Source organism: Canis lupus, chromosome 1 (assembly GCF_048164855.1).
Source record: "Canis lupus baileyi chromosome 1, mCanLup2.hap1, whole genome shotgun sequence".
Classification (NCBI taxonomy): domain Eukaryota; kingdom Metazoa; phylum Chordata; class Mammalia; order Carnivora; family Canidae; genus Canis; species Canis lupus.
The window spans coordinates 94,029,859-94,056,939 of record NC_132838.1 but is presented as its reverse complement, the minus strand read 5'-3'; the positions used below and the strand labels follow the sequence as shown (position 1 = coordinate 94,056,939).

At 38.7% G+C, this 27,081-nt stretch overlaps 1 protein-coding gene across 3 annotated transcripts; it reads right to left on the bottom strand.

Annotated features, from left to right (window-relative positions):
* Positions 1-40: 40 nt before the first annotated feature.
* CDC37L1 (cell division cycle 37 like 1, HSP90 cochaperone) lies at positions 41-27,071 on the bottom strand. Of its 3 annotated transcripts, none has more exons than XR_012037592.1 (8): positions 26,742-27,071; positions 22,288-22,569; positions 18,555-18,648; positions 9,859-9,974; positions 9,372-9,494; positions 6,439-6,603; positions 5,174-5,292; positions 41-1,662 (listed from the first exon to the last, which is right to left on the bottom strand). XR_012037592.1 is itself a non-coding variant. In XM_072840326.1 (8 exons), exons 1-7 carry the CDS (start codon positions 26,871-26,873, stop codon positions 5,538-5,540), a joined length of 1,041 nt encoding a protein of 346 aa, XP_072696427.1. In that variant the 5' UTR covers positions 26,874-27,071; the 3' UTR covers positions 41-1,662; positions 5,509-5,537. The 3 variants fall into 3 exon arrangements, 2 of the variants coding, with proteins under 2 accessions (XP_072696427.1, XP_072696429.1); XM_072840326.1 differs by lacking the exon at positions 5,174-5,292 and adding an exon at positions 5,509-5,666; XM_072840328.1 differs by lacking the exon at positions 5,174-5,292.
* Between the last annotated feature and the right edge of the window lie 10 nt (positions 27,072-27,081).

Here is a 27,081-nt window from a genome sequence, read left to right as displayed (position 1 = left end):
CTATTGGTTAAAAAATTACAGGCTGATGAATACTACCATATAAATTAGTCAAATATTTTATTATAGAGTATTTACTTATATCAAAAGCACAAAAAGTTTTATTCTGAAAACCAGGAAGATTGTGATGTTACAGAAGTATGATTCAGTAATTCCGGTCCATTTCTATGGGTACCACGTGCCTTATCACCTCAGTTAAAACAAGGTGCAAATGAGGCCACGGTCACAGGTTTGATCACCGTATGGGTCCCTTAGCATTATTTGGTTTCTCAAATTGAGACATGTATTCCCAATCCCAGTCAGCCATCTTCCAAACATGTGCTACTACTCTCAATGGGACTGAGCCAGAGACTACACCGGATACACACCAAAGCCCATGTTCCCCTAAGTCAGAAGACAAATCCTCAATAATAAGGATAGCACGGTCATCTAATTCCAAATGAATAATGAAATACCCTGGCACATTTGAAATGAATTATATAAGAAGTAGTAAAGCTCAGAAGCATCCTATGGTAACTGACCTAAGGACAGAAATGACAAATGTAGTAAAAGCCATCATTACCGACAAGGATCACCAAATTCTTAGAAATAAGGAGTTGGCAGCTTGAGGCAATTGGGTCTTCAAGATTTCTCCTGCCTTTAAAAAAGTCCTTGGGCTACATCAGAATGAAACCACCATGATTTTAAAAATCAGATTATTCTTCCCGTTTGTTCTTACAGGCCATTAGTATTCTTTTAAAACTTGCTCCCTGAGAGATCCCAGACTATGTCAAGTAAAGAAATTAAGAGTGAGTTCAAACTTGATCTCACTAAAAAAAAAAAAAATTGCAAAAATTGTATTAGCTTTATCAGTTTTTATATTACTATAACCCTTAACATTAAAAAGTCAACAGGGTAAAATTGACTTCTAAATAATACAGTTTTGAGAATACATAGGGGATAAAGTCAGTCTACATAAAAATGATACTATAATCAAGGATTTAACTGATGGTGTCGAAAATACAAATGTAATATTATTTTAAAGGGAAAGACTTTGTTTTAATTTTCACCACCCAGCTTATTTAGTAAAGTAGATTATCAACTACTGATTTATTGCTTTTAATATGATGAAACACCAGATTTGACAGCTAAATTAGCAGTAGGATACAAGTACATTTTTATCTTTAATCATTTTTGTAGAGTAGGACATGTACATATCCATATAAAAAGAGACTGTAGCAGATGCCTCCTAGAATCAACCAGTTCTTGTAAACATTGCATTTGTGCAGATTTTCATACTTTGATTCCAAAACTGAGAACAATAAGATTAAAGGCAAATTTAGTAGCCAAAAAAAAGTCCAGTTTGACTTCAACATATGGTACCACTCCTCTCTTCCGAAAAAAAAATCAAAAAACCTAGCAGCACATAAAAAAAATTTTACAAAACGTTTCAGTACTCTTTTTTCCCCTCCCATCAAAACCGAACAAAAATAAAGTGCAGCACCCATAAAAGTGTCAAGAAAATAGCCAAGTTCTTCCTTTCTTGTAACAAAATAGTACTTGGCCTCAGCAGTCTTAACCAAATCATACAGTGTCCATCATTTTGGATTCATCATCTTCTCTATGTACCACTGAGTTTAAACTGCAAAGAGCTGTATTGACAGAATACTGAAGATAATCTGGATTCTGGAAAAAAAAATATAGGGAAGAAACCATAGATGATAACCAGTTTTATGCCAGTATATGCAACTACATATTCAGTTTCACACTATTTCTCTTCAGTGTAGTAAATGCAAAGTAGGGGGGAAAGCAAATGGACTTTGACGTCAAACTTGGGGTGAAACCCAAAAAGATAAAAAAAAAAAAATAGACTGGACCACTTGATCCAAAGAAGATGTGACAAAGACAGGATGACATATGTAAAAAATAAAACTGGAATAAACACTAACTTTTTCCCCTTTTAACAAAACTTGCAATTTATTTAATCATATAAGGCTACATCTTCCATATAATTGTATATACAAAGCTATGGATTATTTAAAAGATAAATACTGCTTTAAATTGGCAATGCATTTTGAAATTACTAATTACCCCAGTAAGTATTAAAAATGGAAAACACTATTCTGAATAAGGAAAAAAATCCATTTACCAAGTAAAAATTATAGCTACCTTCAGAGTCTATTTTGGTTTTTCAAAAGGTAAAAAGTGAGGAATTATTAATCTTTTGAGAGGTACTTAGATCCATATTTTAACATGGAGAATAAAAGAACATTTTAATTTGGATTTTATTTTTAAAACTCATAAATATTCTAACTGTATACTTCTAAAGCTAGGAAGAAAACCTTATTCAATAAAAGTAAAAATAAAACTATCATTTATTAAAGCACCATGACTAGGGACATAAGCCCATAAGACCCAGGACTTTAGGAAATTCTTCCCTAAGAATTCAATTTTATCTATTCAGTTGTTCTGAGTGTCTCCTAGGTACTCAGAGTTTTACTACCGTTCTCATCTGTTTTCATTTGCTTATTTTATTTTATTTATTTATTTTTTAATTTTTAAAAAAATTTATTTATGGTAGTCAGAGAGAGAGAGAGAGAGAGAGAGAGGCAGAGACACAGGACACAGGCAGAGGGAGAAGCAGGCTCCATGCACTGGGAGCCCGATGTGGGATTCGATCCCGGGTCTCCAGGATCGCGCCCTGGGCCAAAGGCAGGCGCCAAACCACTGCGCCACCCAGGAATCCCATTTGCTTATTTTATTTAATGAACAACAATGAGGAAAATAATCCGGCCAGAGGATAGAGGTCTTAAACTTTCCCACCCAAAGGGAGGCAGAGTTTTCAAATGATGCTCTTAATAAAGTAAAATACACATTGTGATTCTATTATATTCTATTTGTAAAAGTCAAAAGCTATTTTCAAAAGATTTTTTTAAAAAATATATTTATTTTATTTATTCATAGAGACACAGAGAGAGAGAGAGACAGGGACACAGGCAGAGGGAGAAGCAGGCTCCATGCAGGGAGCCCGATGTGGGACTTGATCCTAGGTCTCCAGGATCAGCCCTGGGCTGAAGGCGGCGCTAAACTGCTGAGCCACCAGAGCTGCCCTTCAAAAGGTTTCAAAAGATGCTCTTAATAAAGTACAATACATTGTGATTCTATTACATTGTATTTGTAAAAGTCAAAAAGCTAGCCAGAAATCAGATTATTCCCAATCAAGTCTTGATGAAAGCAGTGGCAGAGATGACTGACGGGGGTCTGGAAAACTACAGTAATGTTGGACCTCTGTTCTAATCCTGCCTCTTCCACCTAATGTACTGCAGTCCTTAGAGAGAAAACCACTCTTCACAATTTAATAAAATTGAAACCAAGTCTATAGGATAAACCTAAGGTAACTTGGACTTCTGTCCAAGAGGCCTTGGTTTAGTTCTCGCAAAACTAAGGATGGTGGTATCTGGCTATTTCACAAGACTGTTGTCAACGAAAAAAAAATTAAAAGCTGAAGTGTTAATGCAAACTTTTTTAAAAAAGATTTCATTTATTTATTTGTTTGTTTGTTCATTCATTCATTCATTCATTGAGAGACTGAGAGAGAGAGAGAGAGAGGGAGAGGCAGGCTCCATGCAGGAAGCCCAATGTGGGGCCCGATCCCAGGACTCTGGGATCACGCCCTGAGCCAAATGCAGACGCTCAACTGCTGAGCCACCCAGGTGTCCTCCACAAATTTAAGATAGATTTATTTATTTATTTATTTATTTATTTATTTATTTTCCAAATTTAAGTTTTATAAAAAATTATTGAACTCTCATTAGACTATCCCATTTTCCAAAGAAACAAGAGTGCTATGACCTTTTCTGACCATGCAAACCCAATTCCAAAGGCCCTCAGAACAGAGCTTTTAATTATCCTACCAAGACTGGACTGGAGTTCCCCCAGAACTCATCTATCTCCCTGAGAACTCTAAGGCTTCATCATGCAGAGACTTAAAAAACAAAAAGCAATCAACATACCTAACCTACTCTACAAATTCCACTGGCTACCCCATATTTTCATCTGGTAGTATTCTCAACACCTTTCTCATTTCAGTGACAAGTCCCTCTGTAAGAGCACACACACATATCTGTGTCTCCTGTCCTATCTCCAGCATAGGATTCAACAACAATCTGGAGTGCAGGTGAATGAACAGTGAAGTAGAACAGACACTAGGATTACAGGATTAGCCCCATTGCTTCCTGTCCTGATTTCAGGCACACTGCCTTCACCTCCATGAGCTTCAGTTTATTCATCCATAAAAATGAATGAAAAGAAATCACGAGGCTTTTGAGAAGATTAAATGAAACAGCAGGTGAACATGTTTTGTAATCTATAAGCAAATGTAATAAAAATGGGATATAATTATCGCAGGAAGCTTTTCTTTCAGAAGCTCTCTGTCACCTAGTCCACAGTCCTTCTGTGTATCTAGCTGAAATATCATCCAGCCCTTCACTTCCTCAGGAGGGATAGACCAGGATGGTCAACTTCAACCACAAGGAATTAGACTGTTGGCCCAAGTGAATTAGGTCTGAACAATCCTGAAATTATCAGCAACTTTCAAGTGTCAAAGTTGTATATAGTCCCAGCCCCTCATCTCACCAGGAGAGGCCGAGCAGCAGATTCAAAAGCTGATGCATGCAGTAAGAACTTATTTCTCTCAAATGAAAAACAACTTGTTGATAATACAGGCCTATTATGATATTTTAGCTCGTGTCTTTTCCCTCTTATGTTTAGAACCAATGATATTCTTCAAAGTCTCTTTCTTCCTCTGTATTCATTATGTGACATCTTAATTTTAGGTTATATATTAGACTTGACAGTGTCTTACAGTCATAAAATTCCCTTGGAAAGACTACTTTCCTGTGGGCTATTTCTCAAAGAACGGAAGAGAAAATCATTACTACATTTATAGAGCAGAAAGAGATATTCTGTAGAACAAATGGAAGGGGAATACTGCTAATATATGCAACTAAGGGGTAGAATTACTAATTATGTAAAAATCAAGACCTTGATTAGTTTTATCCTTGAGAATTAGTATTTTTAGCTGAGTTGAATATTATCAATTGCTTTCCTTAATTGTCACTTTGGCCTATGATTTATGTAACTGAAATGGTGAAATTATAGAGGTATGAGGTATAGATACTGAAAATCTCCATCCTACCACTTAATGAGATTTAAAACTACAGGGCTCTCTTCATATTGTCTTCTGAATGAGACTGTCCTTTTCACCGTGTAGGCCACACACTGAACTGGCTAAAGCTGGTCTTGAAATCTTGGAGCCTGGAAATGCGAGATGACTGGGCTCAATTAAAATGCTACTAAAATAGACATGGGCAGCAACTTTCTAGTGGTAACTTAAATTTCCTTCTTCTGACAGAAATTGTTTCATGCTAGAAACAGACCTTTATTTTGATCTCAGAGAGGCTCAAACAATCGGTGAACATTACGAGAAAGAGCACCTTAACAGAAGGCGCGTTAACGTATTAAAAATGCTACCTCTGGGGATCCCCGGGTGGCGCAGCGATTTAGTGCCTGCCTTTGGCCCAGGGCGCGATCCTGGAGACCTGGGATCGAATCCCACGTCGGGCTCCCGGTGCATGGAGCCTGCTTCTCCCTCTGCCTATGTCTCTGCCTCTCTCTCTCTCTCTGTGTGACTATCATAAATAAATAAAAAATTAAAAAAAAAATAACAGCAAAAAAATAAAAATAAAAAAAAACAAATAAAAATGCTACCTCTGGCAGGCAACACTAACATTTCATAATACTAAATAAACTCATGGAACAAATCACCTGGGTTGCCACAGGATGTATGCTCTGAAGTTAATCCATCCTAAGAAATTCTTTTTTCTTTTTCTTTTTTTTAAAGTATTTTTTATTTGAGAGCTAGAGGGTAAGCATGCAAGGGGGTGGAGGGTGACGCATGGGGGAGAGAAACTTTAGCAGACTCTGTGCTGAGCAGGGAGCCTCACACAGGGCTTGATTCCATGACAAGATTCCATGATCTTCCTTGTCAAGATAACGACTCAAGCTGAAACCAGGAGGTGGTCACTCAACTGACTGCATCACCCAGGCACCCCCATCCTAAGAAATTCTTAATAGTACAGTTCGCTGAGAATGAGATGTTCCTCAGGAACCATCTTGAGAAGTTTATGATTAAAATGATCAATAGGTAACACTTGCCCTTAAGAGTGCTTAGGAGTAACTCATCTCTTCTATATTTAAAGGAGTAGAAGTTGGTGTCTCTCAAAATACGCAACAGATGGAAGAGATTTAGTGTCAAAACATGGCATGAAATGAAGTTATCTTCTTAGGCAAGAATATTTAAAATGATCTCACATATATTATATGTAAGAACAAAGAGTAGTCCAAAAGAACAAAAATTATGTGAATAAATTTATGAAACAAATATTTACTTTTCCAACTTACCTGTGGTAAGGATTCTAACAAACCTATAGATCCCACACTAGAATGGGGAACATGATTCTGAACTGTCATAGGCTGAAAACTTGGTGATTGAGAATAAAGTCGGACTCTTGACTTGAAAGCTTCAAGTTCATTTTTGAATGCTTCAAAATAACCTTCTTCCTCTGCCTAGAAAAACACATAAAACAAAGACTTATTTTTCAAGACTTTCAGACGACACAGTGAATTCTAACAAACATGTATTAGATCTGAAGTGGAGGAAGTAAAGATAAGGCGAACTGTTTAAATGTACATAGACACCACCCAAAATCCCTGTCAGATTTGTGAAAACTACCTGTTTTATAGGAATATTAATGACTGGTGTGTTCCATTTCCCTCTGGTCCAGTAATATAAAACAAACATACACACACACACACACACACGCATGCGCACACACACATACATATGTACACAAATATAACAAAAGTAGGAATTCTCTGTATTTCTTGATTCTTGTCAGGATCCAAAATAGTCCTCACTTGACCTCTCACATTGCCAAGCAAAGGCAAGGGATGTTCTTAAAACCTTCTAATTGTCCATCAATTAATGATAGGGCACTATTATCTGTTTCTGTAATTCTCCAGCTCTATACTCCCTGTTTGTAAAAGCATTAAAACCAAATAAAATTCAATATTCAATTCCATTCTGGAAGTATCTGTGTTTTAGTGAAACAACTACGTTTTCAACATCATAGAGAGAAAAAAGTAGGAGTATTATGTTGCTGGAAGAGACCTCCCTCCTATGATGCATAACATAATCGAGATTCTTGATGTAAAACAACCAACTAGCAGTAGCCTCCACTTGTTTCCTCTGCAAAGAATGACACAGCACTTATCCTCCACTAATAGGACTTTAGGCTTTAAGTTCAGGTGATGGAAGGGATTTTATCAAAATCTCATTCCATAATATCATTGGGCCCTTTGTGTAGAATGCTATTTTTTCTTTAATGTAGTTTAGGTTATGTAATCAAATTAAAACTTGCGAGTTAGTTATTAACATCAATATCTATACAAATCACACAATATTCTGTGCTGCTATTCTATATTTTTATGAATTTAGCAATCATTTCCTTAATCCAATTATAGTATTTCACTTTAATCAATATGCTACTTACATAGACACATAGGACATTAGCCTTCAGATCCAGAAGTGATCCTTCTCAAATGGTTTTGCAACAAACTATGAGAGGAGCCAAGTGGCTCAACTTCTGGCTTTACTGCATGTGGAAGGCCTAGTGATTTAGATCTGGAGAGACTTGACTGATTTTTCCTTTAGGTAATCTATTCTATATGCTAGTTTCCTAACTTGTAAAACAGAAATAATAACCTTCAAAAAATCTTATGGGGATTTAATGAGTTAATCCATGTAAAGTGCTTAGAATAGTACCTGGCACAAAATATTAAGTACTCTGAAAGTCAGTTATTCCTTAATTTAAAAAAAACTATTAACAACAAAATGCTAAGGTTAGAGACTTTTCACTTCTATTTTGACAAAGTAAATTTTAAAGAATAAACATGGTTTGGCTATGTTCCATTATCCTATTAATAAGCACTAGTTCAGGGACACCTGAGTGGTTCAGTAGGTTAAGTGTCCACCTTCAATTCAGGTCATGATCTTAGTGTCCTGGGATAGAGCCCCACAAAAGACTCCCTGCTCAGTAGGAAGATCCAGTAGGGAGTAGGGAGTCTGCTTCTCCCACTCCCTCTGTATGCGCTCTCTCTCTCTCTCAAATAAATAAAAAAAATCTTAAAAAAAAAAGGGGGGGGGGATCCCTGGGTGGCTCAGCCGTTTAGCGCCTGCCTTTGGCCCAGGGCGTGATCCTGGAGTCCCAGGATCGATTCCCGCATCAGGCTCCCTGCCTTGAGCCTGCTTCTCCTCCCTCTGCCTGTGCCTCTGCCTCTCTCTCTGTGTCTCTCATGAATGAATAAATAAAATCTTAAAAAAAAAAAAAGCATTAGTTCAAACATACCCAATAATAAGCTGAAAAACAAAGTACTTTTTTTTAAAGATTTTATTTATTCATTCATGAGAGACACAGAGAAAGAGACAGAGAGAGAGAGAGAGAGAGAGGCAGAGACAGGCAGAGGGAGAAGCAGGCTCCAAGCAGGGGGAGCCCGATGTGGGACTCAATCCTGGGTCTCCAGGATCACGCCCTGGGCTGAAGGTGGCGCTAAACCGCTGAGCCACCCGGGCTGCCCCTGTACCACAGGTTTTATTTTTTATTTTATTTTATTTTTTTAAATTTTTATTTATTTATGATAGTCACAGAGAGAGAGAGAGAGAGAGGCAGAGACACAGGCAGAGGGAGAAGCAGGCTCCATGCACCAGGAGCCCGACGTGGGATTTGAACCCGGGTCTTCAGGATAGCGCCCTGGGCCAAAGGCAGGAGCCAAACCGCTGCGCCACCCAGGGATCCCTGTACCACAGGTTTTAAACATTCTTCTAGTCATTAAAATTTCAGGTTGTTTCTTATTATTTCATTACAAAAGTCATTTCTCATTAAACTGTGACTTCTTTTATTTTTGTTAAATTGTGAGTTCTAAACATGGAATATACTATATCTGTTTCATTCAACACTGTATCCTTAGCATCTTGAACAGTCCTTGCAAGACAGTCAATACTTATTGGCTGAATAAATGATGCACCACTCTAATTTTCCTAAACACATTCATCTAAACAAGTCTCAATTTCATGTGCATGATACAGTATAGCCTCTTACAGAGCTCCCTTAAGTCTAAATTAGCATAAAATCAGCAATGTAATTTTTTTCTCACTATAATATCTATACAGACTTTAGCTTGTGGCATTCTAGTTGGATGGCTATCTTTGATGTATATGGACCAAAGAGGTCTCACTTAATGCTTAATCTTCTCATTTAAAAATATTAAATACTTACTTTGGCTTTCTGGAAAAATAAACGAAAACACCCTCTTGGATCCACATTACAATTTTTGGCCATTTCCATAATAAACTGCATTACAACAGCCTGATGTGCTATTTGTTCCATTAGAGCCCCTTTCTGAAAATAGAGAGATTAAAATTATGAGAAATACCCCTGGAAATGTATTTAATATTGTGATTACTATTTGAATTTTAAAACACAATTTTTCAATAGGTTATAAAAGAAAAAGGTTTATAGTATGTGGGAACAGAGAAATGAGGCTGCAAAGAGAGCACATCAGAGAAAAGTTTCCATATGCTAACTAAAACAATGAAAAATACTCCCACAGTAAACTCAAGGAGATTAAAAACAAAAAGATTATTAATTCCACTTAATAACCTTCTTGCTTTCATTCAAAGTAACATAAAAGACAAAACAAAAAAAACAAAAAGTAGACCAGAATTCTACTAAGGTTTCAGAAACTCAAAGGTTCACATGATACCTGCTCAGCTTCTAGATGAAAACACCATAAAATAAGATATTTAGCAGTCTCTTCACATACAAGGTATGGATGGTCAGACAAAAATCTCTGACTATCATCCCATCGACTCAACATACCTGTAAAAACAAAAAACAAACAAACAAAAAAAACAAAAAAACCCAAGAATTAAACTACAATTGTCAGATACTCTTATAAACAAAGAAATTGATATTTTAAAATGATTCTCTTTAAAGATAATTCACAGTACCACAGCAATTTGTTATGGTAAAAGAGCAAATAAAGCAATACTCAATATACTGGAAATAGCTTTTCAAGTTCACAGAAAGTTTTATTTTAAATAATTAGGTTAAAGTAGGGTGACTGGTTTAAAGCCAAAAAACTCTGCACCTGGGAAATGCCTGAAGTTCCAGGCAAATTGAGATGGCTGGACAACCTTGGCTGAACTGAGTACAAATGACTTCAAGAAATTCAGTATTATTTATTCACAGAATACAAATTTTTCTATTAGAAAGATGACATATAGCAAAATCTCAAGAAACTGTATTTAGCAAAACAATACAATAGAAAAACCACATTATCTCTAATTTATTTTAAAATGTCTAAGATGATATGGTCAAATGTTGACAGCACGGAAAACCAATCCAGTAGGTATTAAAATAGTAAATATACTTTAAACATTTTAGTCATCTTAATCATTTAGTCATGTTTATAACACATAGAAAACACAATCACATTAAGCATACTTGAAAGAAGATGCCATTTTGCTTCATTTAAAAAAATATTTTATTTATTTATTCATGAGAGACACAGAGAGAGAGGCAGAGACACAGGCAGAGGGAGAAGCAGGCTCCATGCAGGGAGGCCGACGTGGGACTCAATCCTGGGACTCTGGGATCACGCCCTGAGTCAAAGGCAGATGCTCAACCACTGAGCCACCCAGGCATCCCTGCCATTTTGCTTCAAAAAATATCATGCTTATTCAGATACTACTTAAGGTATTCAAATTAGTAAGAAATTTGGTGAAAAAGTCAATGCCATCATGGAACCAGCAGTGTTCAGCTTTAAATTTTGTTCTGTAAGCCTTACACTTGAACAAATTAACTATGTTAGCTTTAGATTCTTAAGACTCATCCAGGGCCTGGGTTGCTCACTTGGTTAAGGGTCTGCCTTTGGCTCAGGTCATGATCCCAGGTTCCTGGGATTGAGCCCCACATCAGGCTCCCTGCTTAGTTTGCTTCCCCCTCTTCCTCTGTTCCTGCTTGTGCGTGCACTCTCTCTCACTTGCTCAAACAGATAAATAAAATCTTTAAAAAGAAAAAAAAAAGACTCATCCAAAGAAGTCTGTATGTCATTGAATCATTATGGAAATTGTATTAAGATGGTGTCAACAGTTTGGCAGTAAATATTTCCTCTAGACACAAATTGAACTTCTATACGTTAAAGTTCCACATTAGAACACAAGAACAAAACTGAGGACAAATGTCTTACTGAAAAATACACATTTAGCAACACATGGAAATCAACTGAAAATAAACGATTAATTTTCTCATTTAAAAAAAAGGAATAAGCATTTTAGTATTTTCATGTAAAGAGTTTACACGCTTTATAAAGTATTTCTCCAACACTTTGGATATAGTGATTAGGGAGTTTTAAATTCTGAGAAAAAATGATTTAGAAAGTTACTTAAAACTACTTCTCAAGGTATAAACAGTTTAATAATAATAACTTCTGAGGGTCAGATCTAAAGAAGGCATAATCTTTCTTCCTTATACCTAAAGCCATAAAATAAATCTTATGAAGCAGTTTTGTGTTAGGTTTATTATATTCCAGAAGAGGAAGTATTTTTAATGCTATCCACCATCCATAGAGCATTGCTTCTATTTACTTCTCCATGGCAGCATCATCACTTACTGTGGCACCAAAATCTTATCTATTTTGGCTTCTTTTACAGGAAGGATAATATGAAATAGTTACTTTTAGGGATCATGAGGAATGGGTATCATTAAATGTTACAATTTTTAAACTATCCATTTAGTAACTAAGATAAAAATAATACTTGAGGTTGACCACAGCTTTTCTTTATCTGAGAAACACCTATCACCACCTGATTTCAAAAATGTCTATCAATTACCATCAAATCGAGGTTAGGTTACAGGGAGTCCATACACACCTCTGCGGAAAGAATATGGAATCTTATGAACAAAATACTTACAGATAATCAATGGCTTTAGTAGAACAGAACATAGCTGAAATTACGAATGTTATTTTGGAATTTGTAAACAAACAAACAAACAAATAGAAAGTAGCACAATCTAGCACAGTGACTAAGCAAGCCAACTCTGGAAGTCAACTGCATAGGTCAATTTACTACACCTCCCTTTCCTCTTCTGTAAAATAGGGCAAATAACAGTCTCTCAGAGGGTTTCTGTGAGAATTAAATGAGTTAATACACATAAAGCACATGAGACAGTGCTTGACAGAGAGTAAATGTTAGGTAGTATCAACACAAAAGGGAACAATTCATTCCTGCAATTAAACATGAAATCCTTTGGTTAAGATTAATCTAGTTATTTCAACTAGCCAACCAATCTCTGAATGCTTGAAAACCCCTATTTTGATAAATTAAAATATTTTAATTATGTGCTTTCACCTATGTATTTTCCTGAACGTCTAACTTGCAATCCATCCATCAGCTCTCAGTATTCCACCTGATTTTTTTTTTTTTAAAGATTTTATTTATTTATTCATGATAGTCACACAGAGAGAGACAGAGAGGCAGAGACACAGGCAGAGAGAGAAGCAGGCTCCATGCACTGGGAACCCGACGTGGGATTCGATCCCGGGTCTCCAGGATCACGCCCCGGGCCAAAGGCAGGCGCCAAACCGCTGCGCCACCCAGGGATCCCCTGATTTTTTTTTTTTTTAATATTTTATTTATTTATTCACAAGAGACAGAGAGAAAGAAAAGCAGAGACACAGGCAGAGGGAGAAGCAGGCTCCACACAGGGAGCCTGATGTGGGACTCGATCCTGGGACCCCAGGATCACACCCTGGACTGGAGGTGGCGCTAAACCGCGGAGCCACCTGGGCTGCCCATTCCACCTGATTCTTAAAATGGTCTTCCAATACACGCATCATTATTGATTTCTCTTTCTTCTTTGCTTTATACTTACAGAGTAATAAATTTGAATCCTCTAAATTATACTAATTATTTTAATGTCTCTATCTGCTAAAAACCTCCCCAAAACGTTGTAAATGTCTTAATGAAAGAAAAATGACCTATTTTTTCTGTATTTCCCAGGTCCTGGGTCTCCTGTATTTCAATAACCTACCACTAGACAACTATTTCTACCTACACACTTGCACATAAAGTCATTTTATTTGAAACTAAACCCGTCTTTCTCTCCCTGCCATCTACAGTGCTCCTAGGTCACCCACTCAAAAATTCTAGAAATTCCTCTAGACATTTCCTTTCCTCCCACATCAAACTGATCACCAAGTCCTGTGGTTTATACTATTACCAACTATTAAAATATGGTGAATCACATTAATAAATTTTCCAATGTTAACCCATCCTTGAATTCTTAGGATAAACCCTTTCAAAGTATTTTTTTTCATATTATAAAAAAAAATGTATGATCATTGTGAAGAATTTGAAAAATCCAGAAAAATCATCTGCAATCCTACAAGAGAAAATTAATGTTAACACTTTAATGCATTTCTTTCTGGGCTTGTATTTTAATGAGTTAAAATTAGAATCCTGTTATATATATTAATTTTCTATTAATTTCAGTCCATGTTCTATTCAGGGGTACTTTATATTTATATTAAATGTCTTTCAAAAACAGGACATTAGGGACACCTGGGTGGCTGAGCGGTTAAGTATCTGCCTTCGGCTCAGGGTGTGATCCCAGGATCCAGGATCAAGTCCCACACTGGGCTCCTTGCAGGGACCCTGCTTCTCCCTGTCTGTGTCTCTGCCTCTCTCTCCCTCTGTGTCTCTCATGAATAAATCTTAAAACAAAAAAAGCAAAAAAAAACAGGACATTAATGTGTTTTTGAAAAGCAATATGTATGTGTTTACACTGAGGAGAGTGAATTATCTATCTTCCACACAAATGAGAAAGATCCATCACAATATTTATACAAACATTTTAGCTTTCGGTAAAATTTCCAGTGACAAGACTCAAAAATCTTAAATCACAGCTAACTTTGACTGGAAGTGAAGAGAGAATATGCCATGAAAAACTATGCTAGATCATCTAAAAGTCACTCTGATGATCACAGAAAATGATGTCAAACATGCATATGACATTGAATAAAACTACTCTGAAATTTAAAAGAAAACAGACTTTGTTGCTAAACTGGTATTTTTCATTTATAAAACATGAATTAACTAAATTAATGAATTAAATATGTTAAAGAGAAAAAAAATCAAGATTTCACTGCTTTAAAATACTCCACGATATGGTCATACTATTTACCATTAAATGGTAAAGTTCATCTACTTATTTGAGCAAAATTACGATAGTCAAATAATGGAAGAGCAGCCCGGGTGGCTCAATGGTTTAGCGCCGTCTTCAGCCCAGGGTGTGATCCTGGAGACCTGGGATCGAGTCCCGCATTGGGCTCCCTGCATGGAACCTGTTTCTCCCTCTGCCTGTGTCTGTGCCCCCCCACCCCCCCGCCCGTGTCTCTCATGAGTAAATACAATCTTAAAAAAACAAAAACAAAAACAAAAAAACAAAAAAAGAAATACCCTAATGGAAATGTTAATGTCAAGTACACACGAAACCACAGAGAAGTACTGGTATCAAGCCCCTGGAGCCCTTCCCAGCGCCCCACGTATCAGGCCCAGGTCTTCCAAGAGTCTGGAATGCAATCCAAGTTTGAAAAGCCTTTAGTGGGAAGCTTTAATTACAGCTGCATTTATTCCAGATGTGTTTGCTTTGAAGAAGTCTATCAATGTAGTCATAATTCTGACAAATGCTCCCCTCCGAATCTTTACCGTAAAAAGCATTAACACCAGAAACATTTGCTTCCACCCAGCAGGAAAAGCATTAAACTTTCACTATCTTGCCTAAGGTCCCTGTCAGCTCTGTGCCACAATTTAGTCCACAGGGACTTTTATCACCTCATCATCCCACGTGACTCCAAGTTGGCCCACTTCATACCGATGAAACTTGGCGAGCAGGAAGTAGCAGGGATCCAGATGTCTTGGTAAGATACACATGAAAATTTGGGAGCCTACCACCTCAGTAACATTCTGGGGATCCAAAGAGCTGTGGCAAGTAGAATATCTTCTCCGAAGTAAAAAGCTACTGTACATTTCCATTAAGAAACAGGCACAATGTGAATCTGGGAGTAGCTATCAGGTCTGGCTGGCTTTGAAGACAGTAAGGCTCTGGTCAGTATAAGAGGATGAGACACTGGAAGCCCCCAACATGCAATGGCAAAGCTGCTGCTTATTAGTCACTTTTGGATGTCAAGTCAGCCTTTTCCCTCAGCCATCTCCCTACTTGCATAATATAGTTTCTAAACTCAGGGGTCATGGTGGCAGACATTCAGTGGCACAGGATCACCCCATCAACAATATTCCAGTATAGCCTCTGAATATCTAACTTGCCTGTAGCAGAATCCAGTGCTGAAAACTAAATATGGCACCATATACTGGATGGACCAGTCAACCATCAAGTAACAAACTGTTTATCTTGGTCCCATTTCATCTTGGAAAGATGTTTCCTCACTTGAACAAACCTATTCTAGATCCGGTGTTGTCCTCCCTCGCCACCATGCTTCTACCAGTTAATACACCTATGGTCTTACTAAACGAGTTATTTAGTACCCATACACATGATATCTTGATGCAGAAATTCATTATACAGCAAAAGACATTAAGACAATAGGTTCATGAAATTCACTGGTCTTACAAACATCACTACCCAGAAGCAGGTTTTATGGAATGGCTAAATGCTTTACTAAAGACTTAAATATAGTACCAGGTGGATTACAATACCTTGTGAGATTAGGTTTTTTTCCCCAGACGAAACTGTTTCTTACTGAGGCATTCAGTTTATAGCAAAAATGAGGGAACTGTTTTGTACCTACTAGGTTTTCCCATGGCATGCAGCTGGGTGACAAGACCCTGAAGGAGGCTATTCCGCTAGAGGCAGTGGAACACATAGATCTAAGAAGCAAGGACCACAGGTGGGAATGGTAAATCACATTATCACAACTAAGAGTCATTTACAGAATTTTTAAAAGTAAAAACTTTATGTTCATTTCTTCAGGTCCTATCCTTGAATTAATCTGAATACACAGTCTTTTTTTTTAAATAAGAAATATGAGAAAAATAAATTCTTTATGAGTAAACTACAGAAAAAGGGGAAAAAATCTGAAGTACTATCTACTGTTTTAATAAACCTGAAGAATGAATGAAATTCTAAATACTTAGGGGGAGGGACGCCTGGGTGGCTCAGCGGTTGAGCACCTACCTTCGGCCCAGGGCATGATCTTGGAGTCCTGGGACCGAGTCCCACACCAGGCTCCCTGCATGGAGCCTGCTCCTCCCTCTGCCTATGTCTCTGCCTTCTTTCTCTATGGGTTTCTCATGAGTAAATAAGTAAAATCTTTAAAAATAAATAAATAAATATTTGGGGGGGGGAAAACATTGGAAATACATTTCAAAATGCCATGTATTAATAAGCTTATTAACATATTACAAATAAAAACTATGTTTACTAAATTAACATATTACTTGGGGTCAAATAATATGCCTTGAGCCTTAATCTCTAATATTTCCCAGTGGCATTTTGACTCCAGCAGTACTACATCGCTTACCTGACACAGCATGTTGTTTCCTGACTCTGCTTTTGCACACAATGCTAGTGCTTCCTTATCTACAAGGAGAACTTCATAATCTAGCTCAGATGTTCTCTCCTGTTGGAAGTCTTCACCACATCAAACCCCAACCCATCGTCTTTCCCCAATAGAAAAAACAATTTTTCAGTATTTTGTATACATATTTCTATTACTATGTTTATCTGAATAGCAGTTAAGGATCCACATAAATTATATATAAACATATCCAAAATCTGAAAATGAATGCTAATCTTTTTTTTTTTTTTTTAAGATTTTACTTATTTATTTGAGAGAGAGAGAGAGAGAGAGAGGGAGGCAGAGACAAGGCAGAGGGGGGAAGCAGGCTCCAGGCACGGAGCCTGACATGGGACTCAATCCCAAGTCTCCAGGATCAGGCAGCTGAAGGCAGCACTAAACCACTGAACCATCCGGGCTGCCCCGAATACTAATCTTATATCCATAAAATAAGCAGATACCACAGAAGCAAAGAAGGAAAAAGGCAAAAGCAGACTAGTTGGGAAACGGAAAGAGACCATGTAGTAAGCAAAGACTGTGTCTTAGAGGGTAGCATTATATAAGAATTGATTGAATTTTGCTTCTCTTCACAATTTAGTTTACTGTCAATCTATTTATGACCAAAAAATAGTATAAAGCAAGAACTGTACAACTTTGCCAGAAGTAGCCATAAAACTGGAGTTTTGTCATTTATCTTTCTTTTTGTCCCCCTCTCGTTTTCTAAAAATTTTTAATATTTTTATTTTTTTTTAAAGATTTAATTTATTTATTCATGAGAGACAGAGAGAGAGGCAGAGACATAGAGAAGCGGGCTCCATGAAGGGAGCCTGATGTGGGACTCGATCCCAGGACTCCAGGATCACACGCTGGGCTGAAGGCAGACACCCAACCGCTGAGCCACCCAGGCATACCCCACTTTTTTAAAAAACATTTTTCAAAAAAATTATTTATTTGAAAGACAGAGTGCACACAAAGCAGGGGGAGTGGCAGGCAGAGGGAGAAGCAGGCTCCCCACTGAGCAGGGAGCCTGATACAAGGCTCAATCCCAGGACTCTGGGATCATGATCCGAGCTGAAGGCAGACACTTAACCAACTGAGCCACCCAGGTGTAATTTCCATTTTATAAATACATTGTTTGTATACATATTTATGATATCAAACATTTTTTATTGAAGATTTTATTTGGGATCCCTGAGTGGCGCAGCGGTTTGGCGCCTGCCTTTGGCCCAGGGCGTGATCCTGGAGACCCGGGATCGAATCCCACGTCGGACTCCCGGTGCATGGAGCCTGCTTCTCCCTCTGCCTGTGTCTCTGCCTCTCTCTCTCTCTCTCTCTGTGACTATCATAAATAAATAAAAATTAAAAAAAAAAGGAAGATTTTATTTACTTATTCATGAGAGATACAGAGAGAGAGGCAGAGACACAGGCAGAGGGAGAGGCAGAGAGAGAGCAGCAGGCTCCATGCAGGGAACCTGACATGGGACTCAATCGGAGTCTCCAGGATCAAACCCTGGGCCGAAGGCAGGCGCCAAACCACTGAGCAACACAGGTGTCCCAATATCAAACATTTTTTAAAAAAGATATCTATTTTACAGAGAGAGAGCACACATGCACATAAGCAGAAGGGCAGAGGGCGAGGGAAAAAGAGAATCACAAGCAGATTCCCTGCTGAGCATGGAGCCCCACCCAGGACTCAGTCTCACAATCCTGAGATCATGACTGGAGCCAAAATCAAGAGTTGGACACTCAACTGACTGACCCACCCTGGGGCCCCAATATTAAACACTTTATAAAATAAGGAAACTAAGCAGTAGACTTACCGAAATGTCTGATTTTTTGTTCATATTTCTGCATAAATGATTTTGATTTATCTTCATCTTCTATTTCTTTTCTTTTATCTTGATTAATAAAACTCTAAGAAAAAAAATGCTTAAAGTTAAAATCAGATTTTATATTCATTGAATATTCTTTCTCAGGTACTGAATGCCTAGCAATGCTTCCTACAGATACTATTAAAAGGTAGTATAGTATTTTTTTTAAAGGTAGTATAAAAAAAAAATCTGTGCAAAATTACAGAATTATTTTAGAAATCATACCAAAAAATCCAAGTGCATTAACTTTTTTGTTAAGTGGAATTTCCCCATCAAAGTATAGAAAGATCCTTTACATTCCAAATATATATTTTGCATTATTCATTACCATTAAATATTTGGAACTCTACACAAATCTTTGGAGTTCTTGCTAGAAATAAACTTAAGACATTCAAAGTGTATAAAGTATATTTACTATAGCTTCTCCAACAGGACATAAACCTAAAATGGACCTTTGCTGCAAACTTTTCTTAGGATAGGCCAACACTTTGATTCTGAAATCAAGTACAAATTTTTATTAAGGAAGTGCTTATTTCCAGTTAAATAAGCCATAACTTATGGACCCTGATGAAGTTTTTATCTAGCCAGAAAACTGGCAGGACAGTTTCACAGAACGTTCTGTGATCACATTTAAACCTTGTAATCATCACTGCCATAAAACAAAATCCCAAAGTAGCTTTCTACCAGTTTACAATGCAGAAGCACACAAGTTTGTATTTTTTTTTTGAAGATTTTTATTTATTTACTTATTCATGAGAAAGACAGAGAGAAAGCAGAGACACAGGCAGAGGGAGAAGCAGGGTCCATGCAGGGCGCCCGATGGGGGACTCGATCCTGGAACGGCGGGATCACGCCCTGAGCCAAAGGCAGAAAGAAGCCCAACTACTGAGCAACCCAGGCGTCCCAAGTTTATATATTTCATAGTAAAAACATTTTTTCCTTTATATATCCTGCTATCTAGACCAGCACTGTTCAATAGAAACACAATCCAAGTCACAAATGTAATTTAAAGTTTTGTATTTGCCACACTGAAAAGGAAAAACAGATGAAATCGGTAATTGGTTTATTTAACCCAATATATCCAACATATGATCATTTCAACATGTAAGACAAAAAAATCATTCACAAAATATTTTACTTTTTTTGGTACTAAGTTACTGGAATCTGGTGTGTATTTTATACTTACAGCACATCTCAATTCGGACTAGCCACATTTCAAGCGCTCAATAATACATGTGGCTAGCGGCTATCGAGTTGGACAGCACAGATCTAGACCAGTGCTCTCAAGTCTCAAGCTCACAGACAAAACCAATGTACAATTTTGACCAAATGACTAGAACATAAAAGTAATCCCAATTAATTTGTGGTATAAATGTAGGCTATGTTAGAACCTAAAACACACACACACACACACGCACAAATAAAAGCAGAGACAAATGAAAATATTTTCTTTGTGACCACTGTGTTAAAAGACATTAACTTGGGGATCCCTGGGTGGCTCAGCGGTTTCGCGCCTGCCTTTGGCCCAGGGCGCGATCCTGGAGTCCCGGGATCGAGTCCTGTGTCGGGCTTCCGGCATGGAGCCTGCTTCTCCCTCTGTCTGTGTCTCTGCCTCTCTCTCTCTCTCTCTCTCTCTGTGTCTATCATAAATAAATAAAAAATAAATCTTAAAAAAAAAAAAAGACATTAACTTTTTAAAACAAAGAAACACTACTTTGACCACTCCTTCTGGAAGAAAAAAATTACTTTAAGTAGTTATGTGTATAAATGCAAACCAGAAATAAATGCTAAGAATACACACCCCTTAGAAAAATATATATAGATACAGTGAATCATTCAGATAATGAATGATCTTGGTGTGTGTGTGCACAATAATAAACACACAATGCGGGCAGCCCCAGGGGCACAGCGGTTTGGCGCCGCCTGCAGCCTGGGGTGTGATCCTGGAGACCTAGCATCGAGTCCCGCATCGGGCTCCCTGCATAGAGCCTGCTTCTCTTCCTCTGCCTGTGTCTCTGCCTCTCTCTCTGTGTCTATGAATAAATAAATAAAATCTTAAAAAAAAAAAAATAAATAAAAAAAATAAACACACAATGCTACAAGCACGTAAAAAGTTTAGAAAGATACAACTCACTGTTAATAGCAGTTATCTCTGGGAATGAAACTAGAAGTGAAGGAAACCTTTCAATTCTATTTTACATACTCTTTTTCTTTTCATGGTAAGCATGCTGTACTCATAATTTTTCTCAATTTAATAAAGCACCGATAGAGTCAGTGGTGTTGTACACCTAACATACGTATATTACTTATTAATATAGAAGAACTAGGGCTGGCCCAAGGGAAGGACATTAAAAGTGCTTAAGAGGATGTGTTGAGAGTGGGTGCTAAGACAGAAACAAATGGTGTTATAGACAGAGAAGTCTAGAGAGTAATGATGGCTAAAGATAAAAGTGAATGTGGACTTAGAAAGAGCAGTCTACCTCTGAAGCTTTGAGAATTTAGTACAAATAGAAAGAAGTAATACTTTACACTGTAGTAAAAATGAATTCCATTGCCCATTTCTTCTACAGATAAAACAGTCAAAGAATAAAGCCTACATAATCCAGTGAGAAACTGAACACTACTCTTAATGACTACTAACTTGACAAAAGCTCTGTACTAGTCCTTTGGTAATGCTGATAATGCTAAATCTGGATTACTATCTGAGGTTTACTTATCTATTTATTTTAAAAGATTTTATTTATTCATGAGAGACACACACACACACACACACACACACACACAGAGAGAGAGAAAGGCGCAGAGACACAGGCAGAGGGAGAAGCAGGCTCCATGCAGGGAGCCTGATGCGGGACTCGATCCTGGGACTCCAGGATGATGCCCTGGGCCGAAGGCAGGTGCCAAACTGCTGAGCCACCCATGGATCCCCCCCCCCCCCTCCGCTTTTTAAAAAGAGATTTTATTTATTTATTTGACAGAGAGACCAAGCAGGAGAAGCAGCAGGCAGAGAGGGGGAGAAGCAGGCCCCCTAGTGCCATGGAGCAGGGAGCCAGATGTGGGGCTCGAATCCCAGGATCCTGAGATCATGATCTGAGCTGAAGGCAAATGCTTCGCTGACTGAACTACCCAGGTGCCCCTCCCTACCTGAAGTTTACTAAATACATACTGGTAAGTAACACTGAAAGACTATTTAACAAATCCACTATCTATACGTTAGTGTTACAAAACTGAGAGCAAGCTGACAGCAACATCAGAAAGCTCCTGTAACATCTGAGCTTTCCCAATTGCCTGGCCCTATCCTATGGGCTTTTAAGAAATTACCTCAGTCTTTATAACGCCCCCCACTAGTGTTGAAGAAACTGAGGCTTAGAGATGGTAAGTGACTTGCCCACAGTCACAGAGCCAGCAGCATGTGACAAAGCTGAGAGCTAAGGCAGTCTGATCCCAGAGTCTACCCTTACATTCAGTGTGCTATGCTACAGCCATGTATTTATATTAATGACTACTCACATTTGACCCTATTGGGGATATAGGTTTCTGTAACAAACACTTTTCATAAACTGTCAAAACTCAATACTGTTCACAGGTTCTGTTGCTTTGTTACCAAATATGCACAACTGGTTTGTACAAACACTTCCATTTTCTCTTCTCTTATTTTAATCCAGTAAAAAGTAGTACGTACCTTGTTAAAAACATCCTTGCTAATGGCATCCATGTTCCACAGACACATTCTCTCTCTCTGTACTAGAGCCTCTTCTTTCTGCCGCCATTCTTCTTCACGTTGCCTTAGCTCTGATACTGCTGTTTGTGCTTTGGCATGTTCCTGATCCAAGGACTCAGAGTTATGCAGGGCTAGGCTACCAAGTTTCTGCTGAGCTTCAGCGAGATTCCATTTGCACGCCACAGAGCTCTTCACAAACTCTTTCTGCTTTTGACAAGCCAGTTCAATTCCATGGCTATACATCTGGATAAAAAACAGTATTGTAAGAAATGAAGACGGCAAATGGTATGTTTATTCAGCACGATTCAATTTTCTGTTAGTCAAGGATTTCTGTATAGTATTTTTGATACATAGGTATCCTGACTTCTCTGTATGTAGTTATACTTTTATATTATAGGTATTCTTTCGTCAACCAGACTCTAAGCTCCTTTGATAATCTATGCTACTCCTCTGACAACTAGCAGCAGCAAAAAGTCTCATAATTAACACAATGTTCTGCATATAGCTTGTGCTCAAGAAACTGGATTTATCATTTCATAGTCCTGAAACAGCAGAATGAGAACAAAAGCTTCAATCTAGCCCATTACCTTACAACTCAACATGCTGAAAATCAGATCTTTAGAGTTTTGTTCTGGAAGTTCTTCACTGAAAAGAACCTTTTATTTAGAAATAATCACTTCTTGGTTTCCATTTTCCTTCTCTATTATTCCAACTCTTGGTGATCTGAGAAAATCTTATATTGGGAATTTCTGTTTATAACTGACTCTACAGATACTCTTTAGCTTAATCTTAATCAAAATAGGCAAAGTTATAAAAACAAAAGCAAAAACTGGTTCATCCTGGTGACTGACTCTGTTCCACTGAGAAGCAACAGTAATTAGTTTTAATATTTACTGACCTACTGCATGTGAGGCACTGTGATAGATGTTTAAGTCCTTATGCTCCTCAGCTCTCTAAAAGCTGAAAGCACGTATTTTATGAATCCTCAGCCAAAATGAAGATCAATTTCAAACTAGGTATAGAGAACAATCTTAACTTGATTTGTTTCCTAATCTGCATCACTACTCAAGCCCTTATAATTTCACATCTCAATTATGTATATACAGTCTTTCTCATCTGAAGCCATTCTCTACTACACTCGAAGCCATCTCTCCAAAAAACAAATCTGATACTTTTACTCATTCCTAAAGTCTTAGGTAAAGGACAAATTCTGTGGCATGGCATGGTCCTTCATGACTTCCCTTCCTACTATCTCTCTAGACTCAGTTCTAGTTGCTCTTCTGTTTGGTTATCTTCCCATCCCCTACCCCTTTCAATTTGGCAACTCCTCATCCCCCAGCTCCTATCTCCATACCAGATTCTGCAATCACTTCCTAAGTCTTTTTTTAATCCCTTCCCTTCCCAAGGTTTGCATACTTCTTAGTGGTGTTTTCACACAATGTTGTGCTTATTTGTTTATTCTACCAGCAGTCTCTTGAGGGGCTAGGACTCCATAAGTGTTTCTCCATTTTTTGGAAAAGACTAGCGGTGGCAAAGAATTCCAGACAAGTAGCTGCAAGGCCTCTCTTCTTGGGTTGAGTCTTAGATTTCTATTGTGGCAAATGTAGACACTGTTGCTATTCAGGTGTTTTATTTACTCATTTAGCAGTTTTGGAGGCCAGGTCCTAACGAATCAAGTTAAATATTTATTTTTATTTTTTGCTATTTTAGATAGGATCAATAATAACTGTAGCCCAGCTATGTTAAAAAGGTGCCAGGAAAAGGAGAATAATGAAGTTATAAAATTTGCTTTGTCAGAAAAGACAAATACATTCTAAGAAAGGCAATGTGAACAAATGAAAATACCGTGCATTTTCAAATTATGTGGGAGCAAACATTCATATCTCAAATCAAACATAGAAATCTTATTTCCAAATTCTAAAAATGACTCACGTTTAAATTCCTCTCCACAGACTATACAGATAACATCTGGCAATTTGAGCAAACTACCCAACATGTATTGAGATGATTAAAAAAAAAAAAAAAAAGAAGGTAATTTTACCTGTAAACACATTGAGGTTTTATTATTTTTTTTAAAGATTTTATTTATTTATTCATGAGAGACACATAGAGAGACAGAGAGAGAGAGAGAGAGAGAAAGAGAGAGGGGCAGAGACATAGGCAGAGGGAGAAGCAGGCTCCATGCAGGGAGCCTGATGTGGGACCCAATCCTGGGACTCCGGGATCACACCCTGAGCCAAAGGCAGACAGATGCTCAAACGCTGAGCCACCCAGGGATCCCACAATTGAGGTTTTAGAGGAACATTAAACATAATACTCTGATGAACATAAATTTAAAAATGGAACTGCTGGCATTAGGTTTACTAATGTAACTTTACATTAAAAATGCTCAAACAGAATCTCTAAATTCTGAATTGCCTTTTACTTTAATTGGATCTCAGAACATATGACATTAAGATGTCTAGATTCCCCACATCTCGTAAAATTAAACCAGAGCTGTTTTTGAAAAAACTACAAAATGTTTATAATTTGAATTAAACATTTTATTCTTTCCAAATACTCCAATCCAAAAACTTAAGTCCTAAGCCAAGCAAGATAAGTGGGTTATAAACACAGGAATTAATTTAGGATTAGTAATCACTTTGCAAATTTTAACACCAAAGGTAGTTTCACCCATGTGGTTTTAAACTACATCCAGGATGGTAGTAAGTCCATAGGAAAAACCACTGTACTAGGCGCCAGAAGTGGGTTCTAGTCTTAATTCTGCCACTAACTAGCCATAGAGTCTCAGAGAAGTCATTTTTAATGAAAAAGATAAACCTATTTACTTACAACATCACTTTCAGCCAAATAAGCTTACAATTCCAAGTGCATAAGTAAAAAATATACAGTTTTTAAGTTTATTTTTCTTTTTAGTAATCTCTACACCCAACATGGGGCTTGAACCTACCACCCCAAAAACAAGAGTCATGTGTTCCTTGGACTGACCCAGCCAGGTATTATCAGCTTAGATATTTTCTAAGTTCAGAGCTCCTCTTAGGTTACTTTTGTGATTCAACCACAATGCACTATAATTCTGGTGACCTCTTATTCTCCCATATGCCTTCAAAATTGACAACAGCAGCTGCTGTTCTTTTTTTTTTTTTTTCTCTGTAACACACTCGTTATATGCTCATATAACACGCTTTGTATATAAAGATGACACCAGCGATCCATAATTAGGGGGTGACTACTGACCTATCAACTCTCATGGTGGCCTCCTAAAACATGTTTTGCACTTTCCCAGAGACTGGCTGGCCGAAGTACAGTCTACGGTTATGAAACAGCATTTTTCTGTGAAGCCAACTAACCCAGTGAGCTGGGCTTAGGACTGATGGCCTTACACTTCTTGGAAAATAATTTAAATAACTCATCTTCACTAACAGCTAGCAGGATGAGCCTCAAGAAAAACTGTTAATTTAGTTAAGCCCTTTGGAACCTCGTTTTGCAAGAAGCCTAGAACCTATAACCCGTTTCACTGAACATATTAGTGTTTGGTCTGTGTTCCTGAAATACACTTCCAAACACACTCAGAGTAGGAGAAAAACCAGGGCAAGGTGACATATATGAGTATATAAGCATTCCCTAAGATAGGACCCCCCCCAAAAAAACATCCGAAATGATGTGTCATCTGGTTAAGTTTCAGAGGAAAGAAGGCTGGACTGAAAACCACAAGTAGCACCAGGAATACGAGGAAGGCAGTCTGAGGGGAACAGGCAAACGTGTGCCTGTACGTTTTCCCTGGAGAATGAGGTGAAGCCGAACTTCAAGCATAATCGGACGGGGGGTGGGGGGAAGCGGTCGCGTTAATGAGACGGATTCACAGCAGCATCAAAAAGCGAGGTTCACAGAATTTATTCAGATGTCAGAAGTCAGTGAAATTGGATCCTAAATCTGGATAAAAGGTCAGGAGCTCGGGGCATTGCCGGAATACAACCAACCATTCCCTGTGCAACACCAGTACCGGAGCACAAGTATTAGAGCCTCCCACCGAATAACGCGCTCGGATAAAGACACACGCACGAAGGGACAAAGGGTCAACGTTAGAACGCTAGCCGCCCCAAATCTGGGTGCTGTCAGGAGGGGGCGGAGGGGGCGGAGGGGGGGAGGGACATCTCCCAAGGAGGGGAAGGAATTCGCCAAGGTGAAGAGGTGTGCGCGGACATGGAGGTCGGGAGTATGTGGCCAGCCCCCCTGGGAAGCCCTCCGAAGATGCTACAATAGCCGCGGGACGGCACCAAGCTGCTGACCACCGCCCCCGGGAGTGAGACGGGGGCGCGGCACAGGGCGCAGGGGGGGGCGCGGAGAGAGGGGGCTCTCGGGGCCTGGCGATGGCACCTCCCCATCCCCCTCGCCACTCGCGGGACCCCTCTCACCTGCGCGCCGCCGCCCGGCAGCTGCGGGCAGCGGGGAGAACTGGGGGACACGTCCAAGTCGCTCTCTTCCTCAGCCTCACCCTCGGCCCGAGGGAGGCTCCAAGGTCCCGGCGGCGGCCACGGCTGCTCCATGTCCGGGGGGCCCCAGCCCTAGAAGCGTCACTGCCAACCGACTTGGCGTGAGTGGAACCTGCTGCGCGGAGCCAGCCGCCCCAGCCGGCCGGGGCCGTTACCCAGAATGCCTCTGCCGGCCGCGACGCCGACGCACACCCCGCGCTAGCCTGGGCCGGGGACGGCGGAAGAAGACGGACACGCTCGGCGACGTCACTTCCTGTTTGGG

Coding starts and splice junctions, on each gene's coding strand:
- CDC37L1 (XM_072840326.1), bottom strand. CDS start 26,873: ATGGAGCAGCCGTGGCCGCCGCCGGGACCTTGGAGCCTCCCTCGGGCC. Junction 22,570..26,741: donor TGCCGGGCGGCGGCGCGCAG/GTGAGAGGGGTC, acceptor TTTTTTATCCAG/ATGTATAGCCATGGAATTGA. Junction 18,649..22,287: donor GCAAGGATGTTTTTAACAAG/GTACGTACTACT, acceptor TTTTTTTCTTAG/AGTTTTATTAATCAAGATAA.